This window comes from Elgaria multicarinata, chromosome 11 (assembly GCF_023053635.1).
Source record: "Elgaria multicarinata webbii isolate HBS135686 ecotype San Diego chromosome 11, rElgMul1.1.pri, whole genome shotgun sequence".
Lineage (NCBI taxonomy): Eukaryota > Metazoa > Chordata > Lepidosauria > Squamata > Anguidae > Elgaria > Elgaria multicarinata.
In genome coordinates this window covers 42,126,466-42,146,994 of record NC_086181.1, presented here as the reverse complement: position 1 = coordinate 42,146,994, position 20,529 = coordinate 42,126,466, and the positions used below count along the sequence as shown (strand labels likewise).

Below are 20,529 nucleotides of genomic sequence, written 5' to 3'. Positions count from 1 at the left end.
TTAAAGATAAGGCTCATATGCTTTTTATTACCATGTAATATTGGGAGAATCTTCTGTTACAGATCCTTATTTTTGAAGGGGCACTGAGGCCTGTGGTGAAACTGCACGAAGACACAAGAGATTCTACCCTAGACAGAAACATTGCTCTTAGGACAATGAAGTTCCTGGTTTTGCTTCTTCTTCTGTCTTTCAAGGAGTGCAAAAAAGTTAAGGCAGTTTGCCCTGGAATGGATGCCATCCCAGTTCATCATGATTGGTATCAGCCAGGGGCTATCCTCATTGGTGGGATTGCCTCTCATATCATTTATATTTTCAATGAAGTAGCCTTCATGAAGCACCCTTCTGAGGAGCTGGGCATCGATTTTCCTGTGTAAGGAACTTCTTCCTCCCCTTCCTATATCATCTTAGCTCAAATATCTAAGTAATATAAAGCAGAGGAACTAAGAGTTCTCAAAACAGAGATATGGTGATCAGCATATTTGTTTCTTCAACATAATTATTTTATGAGTCTTTCTCCTAAACATGCCCCCCCAACAATATGAAAAGATTTGCTCTGTGTCTTCATGGTTGTGGGTGGGTGGGTGGGTGATGCAAGATCATGGTTGTGGGTGGGTGGGTGGGTGATGCAAGATCTAGAGCATGCCTACACTGGGGAAGGAAAGGGAGAGGAAGGGGAGAGGATCGCATGCCATGTGATCATAACCAGTAGATCACATGGCATGCGACATCCAGGGAGGTAGGAGGACATCACACCCACCATTTTGTTTTTATTATTAAAGATGAGCACATGAGGACTACAATGATAAGGTTGGTGTTTTTGTTTTTTTAAAAGAGAGATCCCTGGTTCCCAGCTCCTCGTGTTTACTTGCGAGGAGCCCGGATGAAACCAGGATGGCTGCCCACACCTCCCACGGTCTCAGGACAATCCTGAGACCATGGGAAAAATTGGGCTAAAAGCCATCCCGGTTATCCTGGGGAAATGGAGAGATCATCCCTCCCTGCCCGTGGGATCCCCTGTGCATCCTGTGGATGCAAAGGGATGGTCCTGGCACGATCCCTGGGATAAGAGATGGTCTTTACAGAGGTATTCAAGTGCCCTGATAACTTTTGAGGCACAATCCACATTCCATACACTACTTTCATAGAGTTGCATCCTGTTTTTCATTCCAGATTTGTAATGATCTGGCCTTAGGCAGAATGCAACATTCTTTGTTAGAATAAATTAACCTGAGAAGACAAGATTTGGTATTGGCCCAAGAACCTTGGAAAAAAAGAGAGCAAATAGTTGTGAAATACCCAAGCCATTCTGTTGCAGGGAGTGGAGCAAACTCTCAGATAAATTGGGGAGAAGGGAGGAAGGAAAATATGCACACTGCACTACTAATGGAAGTATCTCCCCTGATTTTTTAAAAAAATATATAATTCCTCCCTGGAAAGAATATCACAATATGCCTGTGGCTGTTGCTCATTTTTGCTCACCATGTAAAATTGGCCATCCCTCTCTAATAAATAATATATAACACACTTACCATGTAAAATATATTTGTTCAGTTCCTGCGAATGCATGTCAGCTCCTGAAAACTGGGAAAAAAAACATTATATGAGAACATTTACCAGGTTTAATGAGTTGAGTGAACCAATAGATATTTTTAGATGGTACAACATTTGGTTTGTTGTGGCTTATTGATTTCCAACTTCTGACACTTTTTATTTATATGTCACACATTTACAAATTTTTATCATTGTCACCTCTATCAATATGTTTTTTCCCCTTCTCCCTCTCCTAACTTAGGGTTTACCTACACCAAGCAGGATATTCCACTATGAAAGCGGTATATAAAAGGCAGGAGCCACACTACTGCTTCATAGCAGTATTGAAGTGCACTGACAACTTTTGGGGCCCATGACACATCTACACCAAGCAGGGTGTAACACTATGGAAGTGGTATGAAAGTCGTATATGGTATGTGTTAGGGCCCCCAACGGTTGTCAGTTGTCAGTTATAAAGCAGTAGTGTGGCTCCTGCCTTTTATATACCACTTTCATAGTGGAATATCCTGCTTGGTGTAGATGAGCCCTTAGATAACCGATGAATCTTCTGTTTCTAATTTACATTTAGTATGATTGTGATAGTTTCTCTACTTCAGTCCCACAAAGGAGCAAACTTATTATAGTAAAGTACAGTAGAGTAGTGTAGGTAATATGGAGGGAGGATCAGTTCACAATTTAGTTTGGCTTGTGTAAGTGTGGAGTAGTCTAGCATTCCAGGAAAAACAATTGCATGCATTGTAGGATTCATTTATGAAAAGGCATATAACTCTTTCTGCAGCATGGTGACAAAATTCTACCAGCACCTCCTGGCTTTGGCATTCGCTGTAAATGAGATCAACGAGGATCCTAAGATTTTGCCCAATGTCACAGTCGGGTTCCACATCTATGACAGCTACTACTCTGAGATGATGACCTACCGCACTATTCTGGATTTGCTCTTCAGATCACATACATTTGTCCCCAACTATGAATGTGGCACCTGGAAAAATACGATGGCTGTCATTGGTGGATTTGCCTCTGATACCTCCTTCCATATAGCAGATATTTTAGGACTCTATGATATTCCACAGGTAGGGACTCGGCATTGGATTACATAGAGTAATCCTCCCCACTTTTGAAATCCTATTTCTTTTCTTGGTGTGGGGGTGATTTTGTTTCTCTTTACTCTGCTTCTCTCTGGGAATTTCCATCACGTTACTCCCTTTCTGAGGGAAGAGTCCTTTAGTTTGAAATGGCTATTTTTCACCAATGGTAAACATTCAAATAAGGATATTACCTTGGCCAGATCTACACTAAGCAGGATATGACACTTTCAAAACGTTTCAAAAACTGTATATGGAGTACGTCCTGGGAAGGATCTACACTACTGCTTATCCTGGTTGATAATGGTTTTGACAATTGTTCAGGCCCAGGACATATTGCATGCATATACCATTTTAAAACCATTTTTAAAGTGTTGTATCCTACTTGGTGTAGATCTGTCCCTGGACCCCAACTGTTGTCACTACTGTTATAAACCATTTTAAAGCAGTAGTGTAGGTCATGCCCTTGTCAAGTAGTACTCAGTACAAATATAAATAAATAAATAATATTTTAAATTATCTCTAAATCCTCTGTATATTTTGTTTAAGCTGGCGTATGGCTCATTTCCTCCAGAACAGCATGAATCCACTAAGTTCCCTTCCTTCTATCGCATGGTCTCAGACGAAGTGCACGAGTATATGGGGATTATCTATTTTCTTCAGCATTTTGGTTGGACATGGGTTGGGCTCTTTGCTGTGGATGATGACAGTGGAGCATATTTCCTGAAGACTGTGGAACCACTGCTTTCCAAGGTTGGAATTTGTCCAGCCTTCACACTTAGGCTTCCACGCCAAGGCCGTATCTTTGGGGACTCTGAAAAGGATGTTAGGTTTGGAGATACCTTTGTATCTTGCATGAATAGTACAGCCAGAGCCTTTGTTACCTATGGTGATATTATGACTATTATGTGGCTACTCACTTTCAAATACTACTTTCTTTCTGATTATATGGACATCACTTTTTTTGGCAAAGTCTGGATTATGACAGCCCAGATGGAGTTAATAGTAACAGGTGTTACAAGAAGATTTGACTTAGAAATGTTCCAAGGAACCATTTCCTTTGCAATTCACTCAAATGAACCTCAAGGGTTCCAGACGTATGTTCAGAACAGAAAACCTGACTGGAGACAAAGAGATGGCTTTCTCAAAGATTTCTGGGAACAAGTTTTTGAATGTTCAATTCTGAATTCCCAGGAGCTAATAGATGGCGATAAAATTTGCACTGAGGAGGAAAAGCTGGAGAACCTACCTAGTTCTGTTTTTGAAATGAGCATGAGTGGTCACAGCTATAGCATTTATAATGCTGTCTATGCTGTAGCAAATGCTCTCCATGCCATGGATTCATCTAGGGCCAAACACAGGGTAATGGTGGAGAGTAAAAGACGTAAACATCTTCAGCCTTGGCAGGTAATGATTTAATTTTCATGATCATGCTTGTATAAAACAAAAAAAATATGCAATTTGTCATCTGTGAAATGAGAGAGAATGATGTATTGCTATTATTAGGGGTAGCAGCAGTAACTGTGCTCAGAGTTTTATGCCCAAAGTGCACAATAAAAATGAGAAAATGACCGTAAATACACAATGTCAACATTTTGATTAATCTTTTATCTTCTCACTCTCTTCTCTCTCTCTTCTCTCTCTCTTCTCTCTCTCTCTCTCTCTCTCTCTCTCTGTGTGTGTGTGTGTGTGTGTGTGTGTCCACAATGGACTCATAATCTGATTTCATCTGAAACTTTCAGGACTTACTATTGCTTTCTGGAATGATTTTCAGCCTAATGAAAATTTCACCTTGAAACAAAATGGTAGCTAATTCAAATTTGCAATGACTTATCTCTTCAATATCACTTGATTTATTTCAACCAAACTTGACGTAAGGATTAACAGCGAGCAAATATTAGCCATATTTTGGGGGGTCTGCCATCCCAATAAGGGAAACAGAGAGTAGAACCATTGAAGACTATAGGTCTTGGTCAAATTATTATTTAAGGAGATCCTTCTTCATATCTCTGGCCCCAAGTTGTGATGGCTGAATATCTGCTGAGTGAATTCATCATTTTCTTGGAAAGTATCACACTAATCCATGGGAGTTCATAGACAATATTCAGTTCAGCCCGTGGCTGGGGGACACCTCAATTTTCTAACTTTTAGATGGGAGTAAATGCAAGTGTTGCAGCAAAGAAAGCATTTTGAAAAGTTTCGCAACATTTTTTCTTTCTATTCCTTTTTCTCTTCCTACTAGCTCCATTCATTTCTTCAAGGTACTTTGTTTAACAACTCAGCTGGAGAAACGGTGTCTTTTAATGACAAAGGGGTATTGGTCACTGGCTTTGATATCATGAACCTGGTGATATTTCCAAACAATTCCTTTTTGAAAATTAAAGTTGGAAAGGTGGATCCTAATGCTTTAGAGGGAAAACAATTCATCATTGATGAGGATATAGCTGAGTGGCGCAGAAACTTTAACCAGGTGTGGAGTCTTCAGTATCCTTGGATGAAACTTTCTAATCAGGATAGGTGATCTCTGTGTTGAATATTACTTTGCTAAATAACTTGACTCTGTCTAGGGATGTGCAAATAAGCAAAGCTCAAGCTTGTCAAAGCCCTCCAAATTCCACCACGACTTGTGTTTCATCAGATTGCCATCTTTGTTTACTTTCCCACATGAAAATGTATGCATACTGTTGAATTTTCCAAATGTGCTCAACAGTTTTGCACATCTCTGAAATTTACGCATTTTCAGCTGATCACTTAAGCAAGTTTCTACATGTTTTTCAAAAGTGTGTATTTTATTTTAAGTGCATTCTGCACAAGAACACTTTTTTAAAATAAAAATCATGATGAGAAACACTTTTTTGGAAGTTGAGAAATCACATTGCAAGTTCATGTACAGACAGAACTTGCTGATTGCTTTCGAGACCATGTTCATTGCAAGATGTTTGAACAGGGTATATCTTGATTAAAAATGCATCCCTAAGCATGTCAGATCATTTCCCTGAAAGTGTAATAAAATCAGTGCCATGGGAAGCATTCAAAAATTAAAGGGCGATATTGAAGCCAGGTATGTGATGAAGCCAGGTGTGTAATGAAGCCAGCTAAGAGTTGTTGTTTTTGGTAGCATGCAGAATAGATTTTGGAGATCAGTTGGTCATAACTGTTTTCAACATGGATGGAAAGCATCAGCCACTCAGCTTAGAAAAGGAATAACCAAGCTGTTTGGGCCTATAAGCAAATTTGCCATTTGGGGGCAGTGAGTCTCTCTACTTTGCCTGCCCCACCCTTGTAGATTATCTTCCCCCTCCCCTCTTTGAAGTCAATCTCCCCCTAATCTGTTCTTTCTCTTCTTTATTTGCTCTCTCCTCCTTCTCTTCCTCCTCTATCTTCCCCCAATTGATATTTCCTTCCCATTCCATCTGTCCTTTCTTCTTCTTCTTCTTCTTCTTCTTCTTCTTCTTCTTCTTCTTCTTCTTCTTCTTCTTCTTCTTCTTCTTCTTTCTCCTCCTCCTCCTCCTCCTCCTCCTCCTCCTCCTCCTCCTCCTCCTCCTCCTCCTCTTTCTGGACACCATGCTCATCTCCTCCCTCTAGGAGCCCACTCACAAGTTTCCTTCCGCTGCTTCTGCCATCACACTTCCCATCCAAGTGCACACAATTCCTTCCCATCACCATGTGCAGCTCTGCCTCCTCCTCCTCCTCCTCCTCCTCCTCCTCCTCTGGCCACCTGCAGTTTCCTTCCACACCCAACCCCTGCTTCCACTGCTGTCATGCTCACTTCTTACTGCTTCTCTCCCATTAGAGCTGCTAAAGTGAACAGGAAGGTGAGTTGGGAAGGCCTTGTTAGCGGGGCCATTGGGGACTGAGCCAGACATACATGGGATTCCTGGCGGGTGTTACTGTGCCCGTGGGTGCTGTGTTGCCAACCCCTGGATTAGTAGATTTTTATTGTATTTTCTTTTTACCAAAAACACACAAAACAATGGGAAGCAATACAAATGAGATCCAGAAAAAATGTCTTCCATGCTCAGGAATGTACTGGGCACATTTCAATTTATTTGCAAATACTGTGTTCTGTATTCGCAAAGGTTAACTGTTCACTGATTCTTTTGCATTTTATCTGATGAACATAACACTAACTTCTCTCTGCCTAAATTCCCTTCATTTGTTTATGAATAGGTGCTTCCCCTTTCTGTATGCAGTGACTCCTGCCATCTTGGATATCAAAAGAGAAAGCGTGAAGGGGAGACATTTTGCTGCTTCGATTGTGATCCATGCCCTGAAGGGAAGTTTTCCAACCTAATAAGTATGTGGTTGTATCTCTCGGTGATTTTAAAAAGTTAAAAACAATGAACATTAAAAACAAATATACCAAATTTAAAACCATAAAAAGCATTAAATAGATACAAAACCAGACAATATCCTTTTAAAACAACTATTCTGGAGTCAGTAAAAAAACCTCAACATATGCTGTTAAATGCCTTGACCTGGTGCCGAAAAGATAAGAATGTTGGCACCATGTGAGCCTCGTTGGGGAGATCATTCCACAATTGAGAGGCCACCACTGAAAAGGCCCTCTCCCTTCTTGCCATTCTCCGAGCTTCCATCGGAGTAGGCACCCGGATGGGAACCTAAGATGTTGAACATACTGCATGGGTAGGTTCATGTCGGGGGAGGTGTTCCATCAGGTATTGTGGTCCCAAGCCATGTAAGGCTTTATAGGTTTAAACCAGCACCTTGAATTGGGCTTGGAAACATACAGGCAGCCAATGCAAGTGGGCCAGAGGCGGTTTATATGCTCCAACCTTTCGGTTCCAGTTATTAATCTGGCCACTGCATTTTGCACAAGCTGCAGTTTCCAACGGCAGCCCCACGTAGAGTGCATTGCAGTAATCTAATTTGGAGGTCATTTACCAATAAGGGCCACAAAACAGAGACCTATTATGGCCACAAACTTAGCATTAAACAGGAACTGGAGAAATCCATGGAAAATGAGGGTATCAATGCCACTGATTGTGATTTATTTATTTATTTATTTATTACAGTTTTATACTGCCCAACAGCCGAAGCTGTATATGCAGCCTGCAGGATGAGTGATAGCATGACTCTTTATAACATTTGTCATCTAATACATCTTTAACTCATATGTTTCGGCAATGCCCCAAAGTTGTTCCTTTTTGGGAGGAGGTAACAATAAGGATGAACTTTGTACTGAACCAATCTATAATATGGAACAATGTGCATGTCCTCCTAAATTATCTACCAGCTTCTCGGAAGTTAACACATGGTCAGCGCAGATGGACCTTCAGAGCCCTTATAACAGCCAAAAGACTTATACTATCACATTGGAAGGACAAATCCACACCTCCCATAAAGCAATGGATTGAGGACTTAATAACATTATCAACTTTTGAAAGGGTGTTATATAGACACAACTTGCAAGTGGATAAATGCATGGTTATCTGGTCTGCTTTTCTTGAAACCTTTGTATAACTCTTCCCCCCACCCCATTTTTTTAAAAAAGTGGTAGAAAGGATGGAAATTGAAGATAATCCTATATACATAATCTATGTTTTTTTTCACAAAGTATTTTCTGTTCTATTTTGTTAATATTCCCAATAAAAAAAGGGGGAATGTAAAGTTACATAAATGGCACTTGTAAAGGGGCCATTTACTTCTCATTACATTTCCATGAAACTCCAAATGTCAAATTTCATGCAAAATTGAAGGAAACAGGCAGGGCATTTGTCAGGCTTTGTAGTGACTCATGCAGCACTGGGAGCGATGGTGGCTGGCTGCAGCAGCTCAGCAATCACTCAGTAAATACGGACAGAGGTGAGTCTGTCCATCACTATTCAACCATCCTAGAGTGTTAGCTTTCAATGCTGACTAATCTCTACTATGAAGAAAAATTATACCTCACCAGTATATATGTAGCACCTTGGTAGGACCGCATACAGTATTATCTTGTCAATAGCTTATGATAATATTCCACACTTCTTTACCTAATGAATATGCAATGAAGGAGATCACTTCAACCTTAGTAATAATAATAATAAGTGCTCTTCGCTCCTCTGATGTCATGTTTCTCGCCTGCCCCAGGTCTCTACTTCCCTTGCTCGGCTCCGTCCATTTTCTTCTGCTGCCCCTTACGCCTGGAACGCTCTTCCAGAACATTTGAGAACTACAAGTTCAATCGCAGCTTTTAAAGCTCAACTAAAAACTTTTCTTTTTCCTAAAGCTTTTAAAACCTGATGTTGCGCAGACTTTATACTGTTATTTTTACCCTACCCTGTGCCTGCTTACCCTACCCTGTGCCTGTTTACATTCTCTTCCCCTCCTTATTGTTTTACTATGATTTTATTAGATTGTAAGCCTATGCGGCAGGGCCTTGCTATTTACTGTTTTACTCTGTACAGCACCATGTACATTGATGGTGCTATATAAATAAATAAATAAATAAATAAATAAATAATAATAATAATAATAACAATAGTGTGGTCAGTTCACAAAGAATCTTTTTTTTTAATGGGAGACCATGTTGTATACATACATGGTTGATCCACCTTTGAGTTGAAGATCAAATGAGTAAATAAGGATGTTGAAACTAGCAAATTAGTAAGTAATGCTTCCAAAATTTTGGAACTATCTTGTTCCTTCAATCTATCATGTTCTTTGCATGATACATGGCGGCAATAAGCATTTAGAATCACTTCATCGTCATTAAGACAAGCATCACCCCATCACTCCGTAGCAATAACACCTACCAGTGACATCTAGCAGCAAGATCTGGAAGAGAAGCAGAGCGGGGGGTCCGTGCACACCCCTAAATAACACCTACCAGTGACATCTAGCAGCAAGTGATGTAGGTGCAGATTTCTTGTTGTTTACTCGTTCAGTCACTTCCAACTCTTCGTGACTTCATGAACCAGCCCACGCCAGATAGTTGTAGCTAAACTCTAAATATTGACTTTTAGCACATAACATAACAAAGCAGTCTGAAATACTGTACAGAATGAATACGAATGATCAGCAACTCCAACATCAAATGTGGTCCTATGAATCAGATTGATTTATTTTTGCATATATATTAGCAGACTGACGTCCCCTATTTCTTTTCCTTTTATCCAGATATGGTTGAATGCTTCAACTGCCCAAACGATCAATATCCAAGTAAGAGCAAGGACAGTTGCATCCTGAAAGTGATCACCTTTCTGTCTTACGAAGAACCTTTAGGGTTGAGTTTAGCTTCGGTCACTGTTTCTTTTTCACTGGTTACAGCCTTGGTACTGGGAACATTTATTAAGCACAGAGATACCCCCATAGTGAAAGCCAACAACCGGGACCTCACCTACACTCTCCTCATCTCCCTCCTGCTCTGCTTCCTCTGTTCCTTGCTGTTTCTTGGCCAACCAAGCACAGTAACCTGCCTTCTCCGACAATCTACTTTTGGGATCATTTTCTCAGTGGTGGTTTCTTGTGTTTTGGCCAAAACCATCACTGTGGTTCTCGCTTTCATGTCCACCAAACCAGGGTCCAACATGAGGAGCTGGATGGGGAAAAGGCTGTCTGTCTCCATTGTTCTTTCCCCCTCTTTGATCCAAGCTGGTATTTGCATGGTATGGCTAGGAACCTCTCCCCCATTCTCAAATCTGGACATGCAGTCGTTCACTGAACAGATTGTAGCAGAATGTAATGAAGGCTCTGCCATCATGTTTTACTGTGTCCTGGGCTATATGGGACTTCTGTCCATCATCAGCTTCATTGTGGCTTTCCTTGCCAGGAAATTGCCAGATACTTTTAATGAAGCCAAGTTTATTACCTTCAGCATGCTGATCTTTTGCAGTGTTTGGTTGTTGTTTGTTCCAACGTACCTGAGCACCAAGGGGAAACACATGGTGGCTGTGGAGATCTTCTCTATCTTAGCCTCCAGTGCTGGTTTACTGGCTTGTATTTTCTTCCCCAAGTGCTACATCATTTTGCTGAGGCCTGAATTGAACAGCAAAGAAAATCTAGTTAGGAGAAAGAAAGAATAAGAGACTATGATTGTATTGTTTTATATGTGATATTTGTGTCCCCCCCCCCCCCGTGGTATATTTGGAAGTGGAGCGAAATGACCTAGGCCTCATCTACACCAAGCAGGATATTGCACTATGAAAGTGGTAAGAAAGCAGTATATTTGAGGCAGGATCCACACTACTGCTTTATAGTGTTATTGAAGTCATGCACTGACAACTGTTGGGGCCCATTGACACATACCATATACCACTTTAATACCACTATGTCCTGAGTGGTGTGGCTCCTGCCTTTTATACACCATTTCATTGTGCTATATCCTGCTTGGTGTAGATGAGACCCCTGTCCAGGATTCAGGTCAGGTTACTCTATCAGCTGATCCTTTCAACTACAATCATATCTCCTCCTCAATTTATAATAGAAGATCGTCTGATGACTAATCTTTCTTCAACAATGTGATTGTGAGATCTAGTGATCCACTTAGGTAAGTAATAGGGAACAATTCTTTACAAGCTATCTTGATGCTAAATGATATTGCACTTATTTCTGAGTAAAATATATATAGTATTTTGGTCTCAAGTAACAATCCTGCATTGTATACTTCTTGTGAAGTGGAGGGGATCTACACTAGTCAAGTCAGAACGTGTCTTACCATTTTTAAGTGTGCGTTTGGTATTATTTCGCCACATGACATATAGTTTGAGATGTTTTATTGTTGTCTGTTCTCTGATTTTTATTTTGAACTTCTCTGAAATAAGTCATTCTATTTGTTATGATATGGCCAATTACATCATATTAAATGGGTTTCCTGTAGTTCTTAATTAGCCAATAACATTCCTTGGGGCATGTTTATATAATTTCCATGCCCAAAGTTGGAGCCGTTTCCCCCCCCTCCCCTTTCTTTCTTTCTTTCAAGCCTCTTTTTTGCAGACACTTCCAGTTTCACTTTTGGGAGGCTTCTGCTTGCTGGATTGTTTGTAGGTGGAGGATTGTCTCAGAAGTGGGAGGGTAAATTGGCAGAATAGAACAAATGGATTTATTTTCTTAGTGTGGCCAAAAGGAATGCATTCCCACGGAAAGAGTAAGTAAACATTTTAAAAACTGCTACGTTTTAAATTGTTCAAAAACAAAACATTCAATGACTGTAAAAATAATGTTTCATATACTAGTGTAGATCCCCCCGTGGTCTAAATTCCCTTTGGAATTTGCTGTGTATATAGCAAATGTATTATCTCAGGGTAATAAATTAATAAAGGATGATCACTGTTGTGGATTTTTTTCCCTTTTGCTGAAAGGACTGGTGCTTCTTGAGATGGATGGGTAAAAATAATATTGCCATCAGGCTTGTTTTGAACATTTAGAAAGGTTCCTTTATAAATTTCTTATTTACTGGAACATGTTGATAGTATATATTCATTACTCTAAGGCAGGATTGGATTCAAGTTGCGGTACTCAGTGCTTCCTGCCAATGTGATGAGAACCACAATTAATGTCTATCAAATTTATTGAAAGGGGACTTGAAATCCAGAACCTTAAAAAAAATCTGTAATAGTTTTGGAAATGTATAATCCCTCTGATCCTTGAAGCTGAGAAATTTACCAGGGGCATCTGTCATGCCTCCAGTACATCCAGTTGGATCCAGGAACTGACCTTCTTTGACGGAAACTGTGGTGTTACCCACATTTCTATTCCCTTTGGTATGTCTAAGTGAGTATTTCTAGTAAGGGTGTGCACGGACCCCCCGCTCCACTTCTCTTCCAGATCTGTGATTTGCAGATTGGGCTGCTTCGCTCTGCCCCCACTCTGCCTATGTCTGCTCCGCTCCGCTGCGGAGCTCCGGATCTGGATCGGAGCTCCGTTTCCCCCCCATAGGCTTGCATTAAGCTAAAAAAGTATACAACTTTTTTTCTGTTAAAGTTAGAAACCTCAAGTTTGGCACCATGACACCTCATGGAGGTATACACATGCACGCCAAGACTCAAGCCAATCTCATCATCCCATGATTTTTGGAGAATTTATGAAAATTGGGCACCCCATTCACACCCCTTTTGATAGCTCCGTCGTTAGAAACCTCAAACTCGCCACCATGACAGCTTATCCAGGGATACACATGCATGCCAAGACTCAAGGCAGTCCCATCATCCCCTGATTTTTGGCAGGGCTTAAACCTGCAGACAGCTCAATGGGGCCATTTCAAAGGAAATCCCAACATGCTATGAATTGGGGAGTAGAGATAAACCTATGAATCTTCTACCACACTTGAAAAATGGATTTGGAACTTCCAAAAGTCTAATTTAAGTGTTTTAAATTTGTAATTTTGCATTGCTGCTGTTTTTATCTGGTTGAGCTTTTTTATTGTATTTTATATTATGGTTTTATACTGTTGTTTTATATTATGAATGGTTTTAATTTTTGTGAACTGCCCAGAGAGCTCCGGCTATTGGGCGGTATAGAAATCTAATAAATAAATAAATAAATAAATAATTGAGCGCAGGAAGAACTTCTCCCCTGAGTCAAAGCCAGACACACACAACATCCCTGTGAGGCAGGCAGGGGGGGAGGGAGGGAAGGCAGGCAGGCAGCAGACATTTCTGGGGGCATAAGGAAGTGAGCCAAGGATAAGCCAGTAATGCATATAAAATGGAATAAATAAATAAATAAACAAAGGAGTGGTGGAATTAAAAGCAGCAGTGTTGCTGAATAAACAACAAGAAGAACTTTTTAAAAAGGCTATATCTGTCTTTTACCAGTAATAGGGGGACGTGCCCAGGGGAGGGGGAAGCAGCTGCCAATTTGACTGGTCCTAGTGACCAGTCTTTTAAGAAGCAACGCTGTCAGTTCAACTCATGAAAGCCATTGCTCCACCACGAGAGCTCTACTAAGAAGTCAAGCTCTCACTTCAACTCATGATAGGCATTGCTTTACTCTCTTTGGAGGGCTCTGATAGCCCTCCAAGTACAGGAGAGAGTGGGGGCACGTCCACAATGAGATGCCCTAGGGGAGCTCATCCCCTTGCACCACATCTTTTCAGTTGTTCCCCAAAGTTAGGGTGGGTAGCAGTGCTCTCTTATTATTGGCTTAGTCTATGATTTCAGGTTGTGTTTGTGCATTTGGTGGGGCTACTGTTTTAAAAAACACTGGGAAAAGTCCATTCAGACTAAGAAAGAGAAGTTCCCAGAATCCCAAGTTACCCGTTTTGCCTATCCCCTCCTCCAACTTTGGGATCATGTGATCATGACCGGGAGTTGACTCTGCCCCTCAGCAATCGAAACAGGTAACTTTTTCCCCGCCTTTACCCTACTTTTTAAAAAATTCTAGCATGCGAACTGCACCACGCAGAGAGGTGAGAGTAGGCTCAAAATGACCCCCATCCACGACTCTCTAAGCACAAGAAGTTTCAGAAAGATAGCTTCAAAAACAACACAGTTATCCCCCTTTCTTTTCCGCAATGCAATCCTATGGGCGAAATGTTTCAAGATGGCGATCGGACCGGACCGCTGAAAGAGGAGCGCTCTGAAAATGGGCGCTTCTCTTTGCCTTGCTTCTGGGGGTCCGCGGTCCGATTCTATTCCACCTCCGGGCAAGGCGGAGCAGGTCAATTCGCTCCTGCTTCTACGCTTCTAATTGGAGCGGAGCACATGCCTAATTTCTAGAGAGTATGGAATGTTGGACTGAGTGGGTGTGGCTGGGATGCTGTGGAAAGGGGGAGGAGTCTATATATGGGAGCTGAGTGGTTTGAAGTGTTCAGCTGGTGATTTGGTTTGGAAGGTAGATGTGTTTAGCTGTGTGATTTCTTGTAAGGAGTTGTGTGGCGAGTGAGTAAAAATAAAATTATAGAGACTAAGGATTGTTATTATTAGATTTATTACTACCAGTATTCTTAAGAATAGGCAGGATTTGACTAGAATTTAAAAGAACTAAGAGCTGTAAACTACAATAAATTTTTTCTTTATTTTACTACCATAAAACCATGTGTCAGTATGGTAGTGTCTCCTGCTCTATTAGTTCTTAAATAAACACATTACATTAAACCTTCAGCCAGCTATATTCACAGAAAAGCCTATTCCAAAACTCCTTACCTTTTCCCTCTGCTATAAGGGAAAGGGTATACTTTTCCTTTTACCCCTTCCTCGGGTATTGAAGTGGTGGTGCTTAGACTGAGGATGGTGTGTATGTCAAAGCCTTGTGTGTGAGGTGGTGGCATTGCAGAAACTCTCTACTCATGGAATATGCTTCTACATGACATTGGGGTCCCCCTCCTCCTTCCTTCACCATGGTTTTCCCCATTCAGCAATGATCCTTTGATATTTTGTTCAACACTTTTAGGGTGCTGGAGGGGATGTTATGGAGAGAAGGAATAGGGAATACATCTTCTACCTGCTCTGTTACATACAACTAAATCTGGATCCAGCCCACCCTCTAGATCCGTGGCAGCAGGGATTGGGAGGGAAGGAGATTGCAGGTGGCCAGAGGGAGATTAGGAAGTGTTGAGTCTGGCAGCAGGAGGAGGGACATTGCGGGGGAGGGAAGGAGGGGGAGTGGAATGCAATGGCAGCTGGAGGTATAGGGGAATTTTCAGTGGGTTGGAAGAAGAAAAGGAGGCTATAAAGAAATTGCAGCAGCAACAGGGAAAAAGAACATGTGAGTGGTAAGCAGGGTGGAAGAAGAGAATGTGAGAAGGTGCTTGTTGAGAGTAAAGAAGTTATGGGTGGAAGAATGAGATGAACATGGTGTGTGTGTGTGTGTGTGTGTGTACACTATAGAGTCTTTTTTTTAATTGAATGCTTTTTACAAGCTGCAGGTGGACAGGCATGGAGAGGGTTTTTGCTTGGCTTCAGGTTCACTTCCTCACACTGTGCTTCTCCTGCACAGTAATACACTGCAGTGTCTTCAGATTTCAGGCGGTCCATTTGTAAATGCATCAGGCTGTTTGAATCATCTCTGGAGATGGTGAATCGCCCATTCACTGAATTTGAGTAGTAAATGGGAGATGAAGATGTACTTATATAGGCCACCCATTCCAAGCCCTTTGCAGGTGCTTGTCTCACCCAGTGCAGATAGGGACTGCTGAAGGTGAACCCTGATCCTTTACAGGAGAGGCAGACAGACTCTCCAGGCCTTTTAACACCCCCTCCAGATTCCAGTAGCTGGACCTCCGATTGGATACCTGGAAAGAAAAACATTTTACAGAAACCTGTAGGCAGATCGACAATTGAGTATTTTTCATTTCAGGAAAAGAAGAAATATTACCCTTGGATGCTGCTAAAAAGAAAACCAATTGAAACCAACATATCATTTTCTCTTCTTTCGCTTTGAGTGGGATTCACTGGGAAATGTTCACAGGTATATTGGATTTCTGCCTTTGGGTGAATCTGGAGCAGAGAGTGTGTAGACTCTGCGCTTTAAACAGGAAGCTGCCCATGTATTTGCATACACTTGAAGATAAGATGGTTGCACAGCATTTGAAGAACCTAGACTGCTTTCCACATAAACAGTGATCTGGATGACAGAAGATGAGGGTGACCATATGGAAAGGAGGACAGGGCTCCTATATCTTTAAGACTTTATAGAAAGGGGAATTTCAGCAGGTATCATTTGTATGCATGCAGCACCTGGTGAAATTCCCTCTCCATCAAACAGTTAAAGCTTCAGGAGCCCTGCCCTCTTGACCAGATACAAAAGGCCATTTCTACTAGCTAAGTGCTACCTCCAGTATCTGTGGCAGTAAGACTATATGCACCAGTTGCTGGGGAACATGGGTGTGAGGGTGCCAACAGCTGGTTGGCCACTGGGTGAACAGAATGCTGGACTAGACGGACCCTCGATCTGATCCAGCATGGCACTTCCTATGACCTTATGTTCTAAGAAAACTACTTCTGAAGGCTATTAGAAAGCAAGCAAACGAAAACCATTTTAAAGCAGTAGTGTAGATCCTGCCTTAGTAGAGTCATAATGGATCAAACCACGGCCCATCTAGTTCAGCATTCTGCTTACACAGTGGCCAACCCGTTGCTGGTGTATCTAGGCATACTTCCTCTGATACTTGAGGTAACATATAGCCTTCAGGACTATTAGCCATTGATAGTCTTTTCCTTCATGAATTTGCTTTTAATCTGCTAATTTTAAAGGCATCCAAATTGGTGACTGTCATTACCTCATGTGGTACAACTTGTTGATATTCTATACAGCTGACAGCTGAAGAGGTCACCCGTACATGCCCTTCACCAGGTCCCATTTGCTCAACTCTAGTCATTGCAGTATTTATTACTTCAACTTCCATCTCTTGATCCTTTGGGGTTTGTGGCACAAAACAGCACAAAACTAACACAAATTTTGGAGTTTGTCTGAGAATGCGATTTTTTTCTGTGAACCGCCTAGAAATCTCCGGCTATTGGGGGGTATAGAAATGCACTAAATAAATAAATAAAATACATAACAAGGCTGCTTACAAGCCCCACCAGGTGGTAGTTATTTCTGCTATGGTGTGAATTCTGGCTCAGCTTCCAAAGATGCTTCCTCTAGTGCCTGCACCAACCAGGGTGGCTAAATGCCCTGCTTCTCAGAGGACAGTCCTTTCTTTGAAAGTGCCCTCCACCTGAAGCGATGCCCGCTTTTAAGATAAAGGACCATAGGAAGGGAGAGCAGGGGTTTGAAAACAAAAGAAAAACCCTTCAGGTTAGACTGTTTTCCCCCCATGGTGGGCCCATGGCAAAGGTCTGGGAGGACTTACACCAGAGCTTCCCCCACGCTAGCCATGTACCTACTCTTCTGAAGAAATAACTCAGCATAATTGCATTCTGTCTCTGTATTAGAGAAATGCCCTCACACTGCTTCCGCCTTATGAGAGAACGTTGGAAGGTAGATTGGAGATTAATTACAGTGCCGCTTCTGCTTGGAAAATATATGTCAATGGAGTCTGCAACATTCATAACCAGTAGATCAGATTATTTGTACATAATAAAGAGAATTATTCTTACTCCCTAGTAGAAGAACATGGACAAAAACTTTAAGAGTGTTTTCACTGTGTAGGAACAATACGTATTCTGACTTATCATTGCATGTGGTAAGAAGGAAGATATTAGAAGTCTTCTTTTTTGTTCTAACCTGACTTGTTATTTTTCCTTCAACCTGCCTTCACCTGGGGACAAATTCTCCTCTTCCAATTCACTCAGTCCGGTTATCTTGGATCTCGCTTCCCACTTGGTCTCCATTCATGAAGAATAGAAAAACACATCTCCTACCACTGGTGCCAGGCAGAGTGAAACCTCCGGAGATCTAATGATCTCGCCCTATAATTATCTACACCACTATAATTAGCTGAGCTGATCAGAACCTCTGCACCTTTCCAGAAATCACTAGAAACTGTGACTCAATAAAGAATTCAGAAAGTGTTTATAAAACTCTCCTCTTCCGCCTGTCTAAGCTGGAGTGAGGGTATGAGGCAGGCAGGGCTCTGTCAGATTGAACTTTCATAGTTTTCCGCTTTTGCTGTATGATCCTCAGTTCAAAAAAATGCATGCCTGATGCTCCTTTTCAAGACATACCTTCCTATACTTGTTGATATTGACTTAAAGATAAGGCTCATATGCTTTTTATTACCATGTAATATTGGGAGAATCTTCTGTTACAGATCCTTATTTTTGAAGGGGAACTGAGGCCTGTGGTGAAACTGCACGAAGACACAAGAGATTCTACCCGAGATAGAAACATTGCTTTTAGGACAATGAAGTTCCTGGTTTTGCTTCTTCTTCTGTCTTTCAAGGAGTGCAAAATAGTTAAGGCAGTTTGCCCTGGAATGGATGCCATCCCAGTTCATCATGATTGGTATCAGCCAGGGGCTATCCTCATTGGTGGGATTGCCTCTCATATCATTTATATTTTCAATGAAGTAGCCTTCATGAAGCACCCTTCTGAGGAGCTGGGCATCGATTTTCCTGTGTAAGGAACTTCTTCCTCCCCTTCCTATATCATCTTAGCTCAAATATCTAAGTAATATAAAGCAGAGGAACTAAGAGTTCTCAAACCAGAGATGTGGTAATCAGCATATTTGTTTCTTCAACATAATTATTTTATGAGTCTTTCTCCTAAACATGCCCCCCCAACAATATGAAAAGATTTGCTCTGTGTCTTCATGGTTGTGGGTGGGTGGATGGGTGATGCAAGATCATGGTTGTGGGTGGGTGGGTGGGTGATGCAAGATCTAGAGCATGCCTACACTGGGGAAGGAAGGGGAGAGGAAGGGGAGAGGATCGCATGCCATGTGATCATAACCAGTAGATCACATGGCATGCGACATCCAGGGAGGTAGGAGGACATCACACCCACCGTTTTGTTTTTATTATTAAAGATGAGCACATGAGGACTACAATGATAAGGTTGGTTTTTTTGTTTTTTTAAAAGAGAGATCCCACTCCCCCCATCCAAACTCCAATGGCCCAATGCCTGGTTCCCAGCTCCTCGTGTTTACTTGCGAGGAGCCAGGATGAAACCAGGATGGCTGCCCACACCTCCCACGGTCTCAGAACAATCCTGAGACCATGGGAAAAATTGGGCTAAAAGCCATCCCGGTTATCCTGGGGAAATGGAGAGATCATCCCTCCCTGCCCGTGGAATCCCCTGTGCATCCTGTGGATGCAAAGGGATGGTCCTGGCACGATCCCTGGGATAAGAGATGGTCTTTACAGAGGTATTCAAGTGCCCTGATAACTTTTGAGGCACAATCCACATTCCATACACTACTTTCATAGAGTTGCATCCTGTTTTTCATTCCAGATTTGTAATGATCTGGCCTTAGGCAGAATGCAACATTCTTTGTTAGAATAAATTAACCTGAGAAGACAAGATTTGGTATTGGCCCAAGAACCTTGGAAAAAAAGAGAGCAAATAGTTGTGAAATACCCAAGCCATTCTGTTGCAGGGAGTGGAGCAAACTCTCAGATAAATTGGGGAGAAGGGAGGAAGGAAAATATGCACACTGCACTACTAATGGAAGTATCTCCCCTGATTTTTTTTTTAAAAATATATAATTCCTCCCTGGAAAGAATATCACAATATGCCTGTGGCTGTTGCTCATTTTTGCTCACCATTTAAAATTGGCCATCCCTCTCTAATAAATAATATATAACACACATACCATGTAAAATATATTTGTTCAGTTCCTGCGAATGCATGTCACCTCCTGAAAACTGGGGAAAAAAACATTATATGAGAACATTTACCAGGTAAATGAACCAATAGATATTTTTAGATGGTACAACATTTGGTTTGTTGTGGCTTATTGATTTCCAACTTCTGACACTTTTTATTTATATGTCACACATTTACAAATTTTTTCATTGTCACCTCTATCAATATGGTTTTTCCCCTTCTCCCTCTCCTAACTTAGGGTTTACCTACACCAAGCAGGATATTCCACTATGAAAGCGGTATATAAAAGGCAGGAGCCACACTACTGCTTCATAGCAGTATTGAAGTGCACTGACAACTTTTGGGGCCCATGACACATCTACACCAAGCAGGGTATAACACTATGGAAGTGGTATGAAAGTCGTATATGGTATGTGTCAGGGGCCCCAACAGTTGTCAGTTGTCAGTTATAAAGCAGTAGTGTAGCTCCTGCCTTTTATATACCACTTTCATAGTGGAATATCCTGCTTGGTGTAGATGAGCCCTTAGATAACCGATGATTCTTCTGTTTCTAATTTACATTTAGTATGATTGTGATAGTTTCGCTACTTCAGTCCCACAAAGGAGCAAACTTATTATAATAAAGTACAGTAGAGTAGTGTAGGTAATATGGAGGGAGGATCAGTTCACAATTTAGTTTGGCTTGTGTAAGTGTGGAGTAGTCTAGCATTCCAGGAAAAACAATTGCATACATTGTAGGATT

The 20,529-nt window shown here is 41.4% G+C and overlaps 1 protein-coding gene across 1 annotated transcript; it reads left to right on the top strand.

Moving 5' to 3' along the window:
• The first annotated feature begins 3,245 nt into the window (after nt 1–3,245).
• LOC134405937 (vomeronasal type-2 receptor 26-like) lies at nt 3,246–10,660 on the top strand. The gene is made up of 4 exons (XM_063137184.1): nt 3,246–4,040; nt 4,876–5,103; nt 6,804–6,930; nt 9,756–10,660. Exons 1-4 carry the CDS (start codon nt 3,246–3,248, stop codon nt 10,658–10,660), a joined length of 2,055 nt encoding a protein of 684 aa, XP_062993254.1.
• The last annotated feature ends 9,869 nt before the right edge of the window (nt 10,661–20,529 follow it).

Coding starts and splice junctions, on each gene's coding strand:
- LOC134405937 (XM_063137184.1), top strand. CDS start 3,246: ATGGTCTCAGACGAAGTGCACGAGTATATGGGGATTATCTATTTTCTT. Junction 4,041..4,875: donor AACATCTTCAGCCTTGGCAG/GTAATGATTTAA, acceptor TCTTCCTACTAG/CTCCATTCATTTCTTCAAGG. Junction 6,931..9,755: donor GAAGTTTTCCAACCTAATAA/GTATGTGGTTGT, acceptor CCTTTTATCCAG/ATATGGTTGAATGCTTCAAC.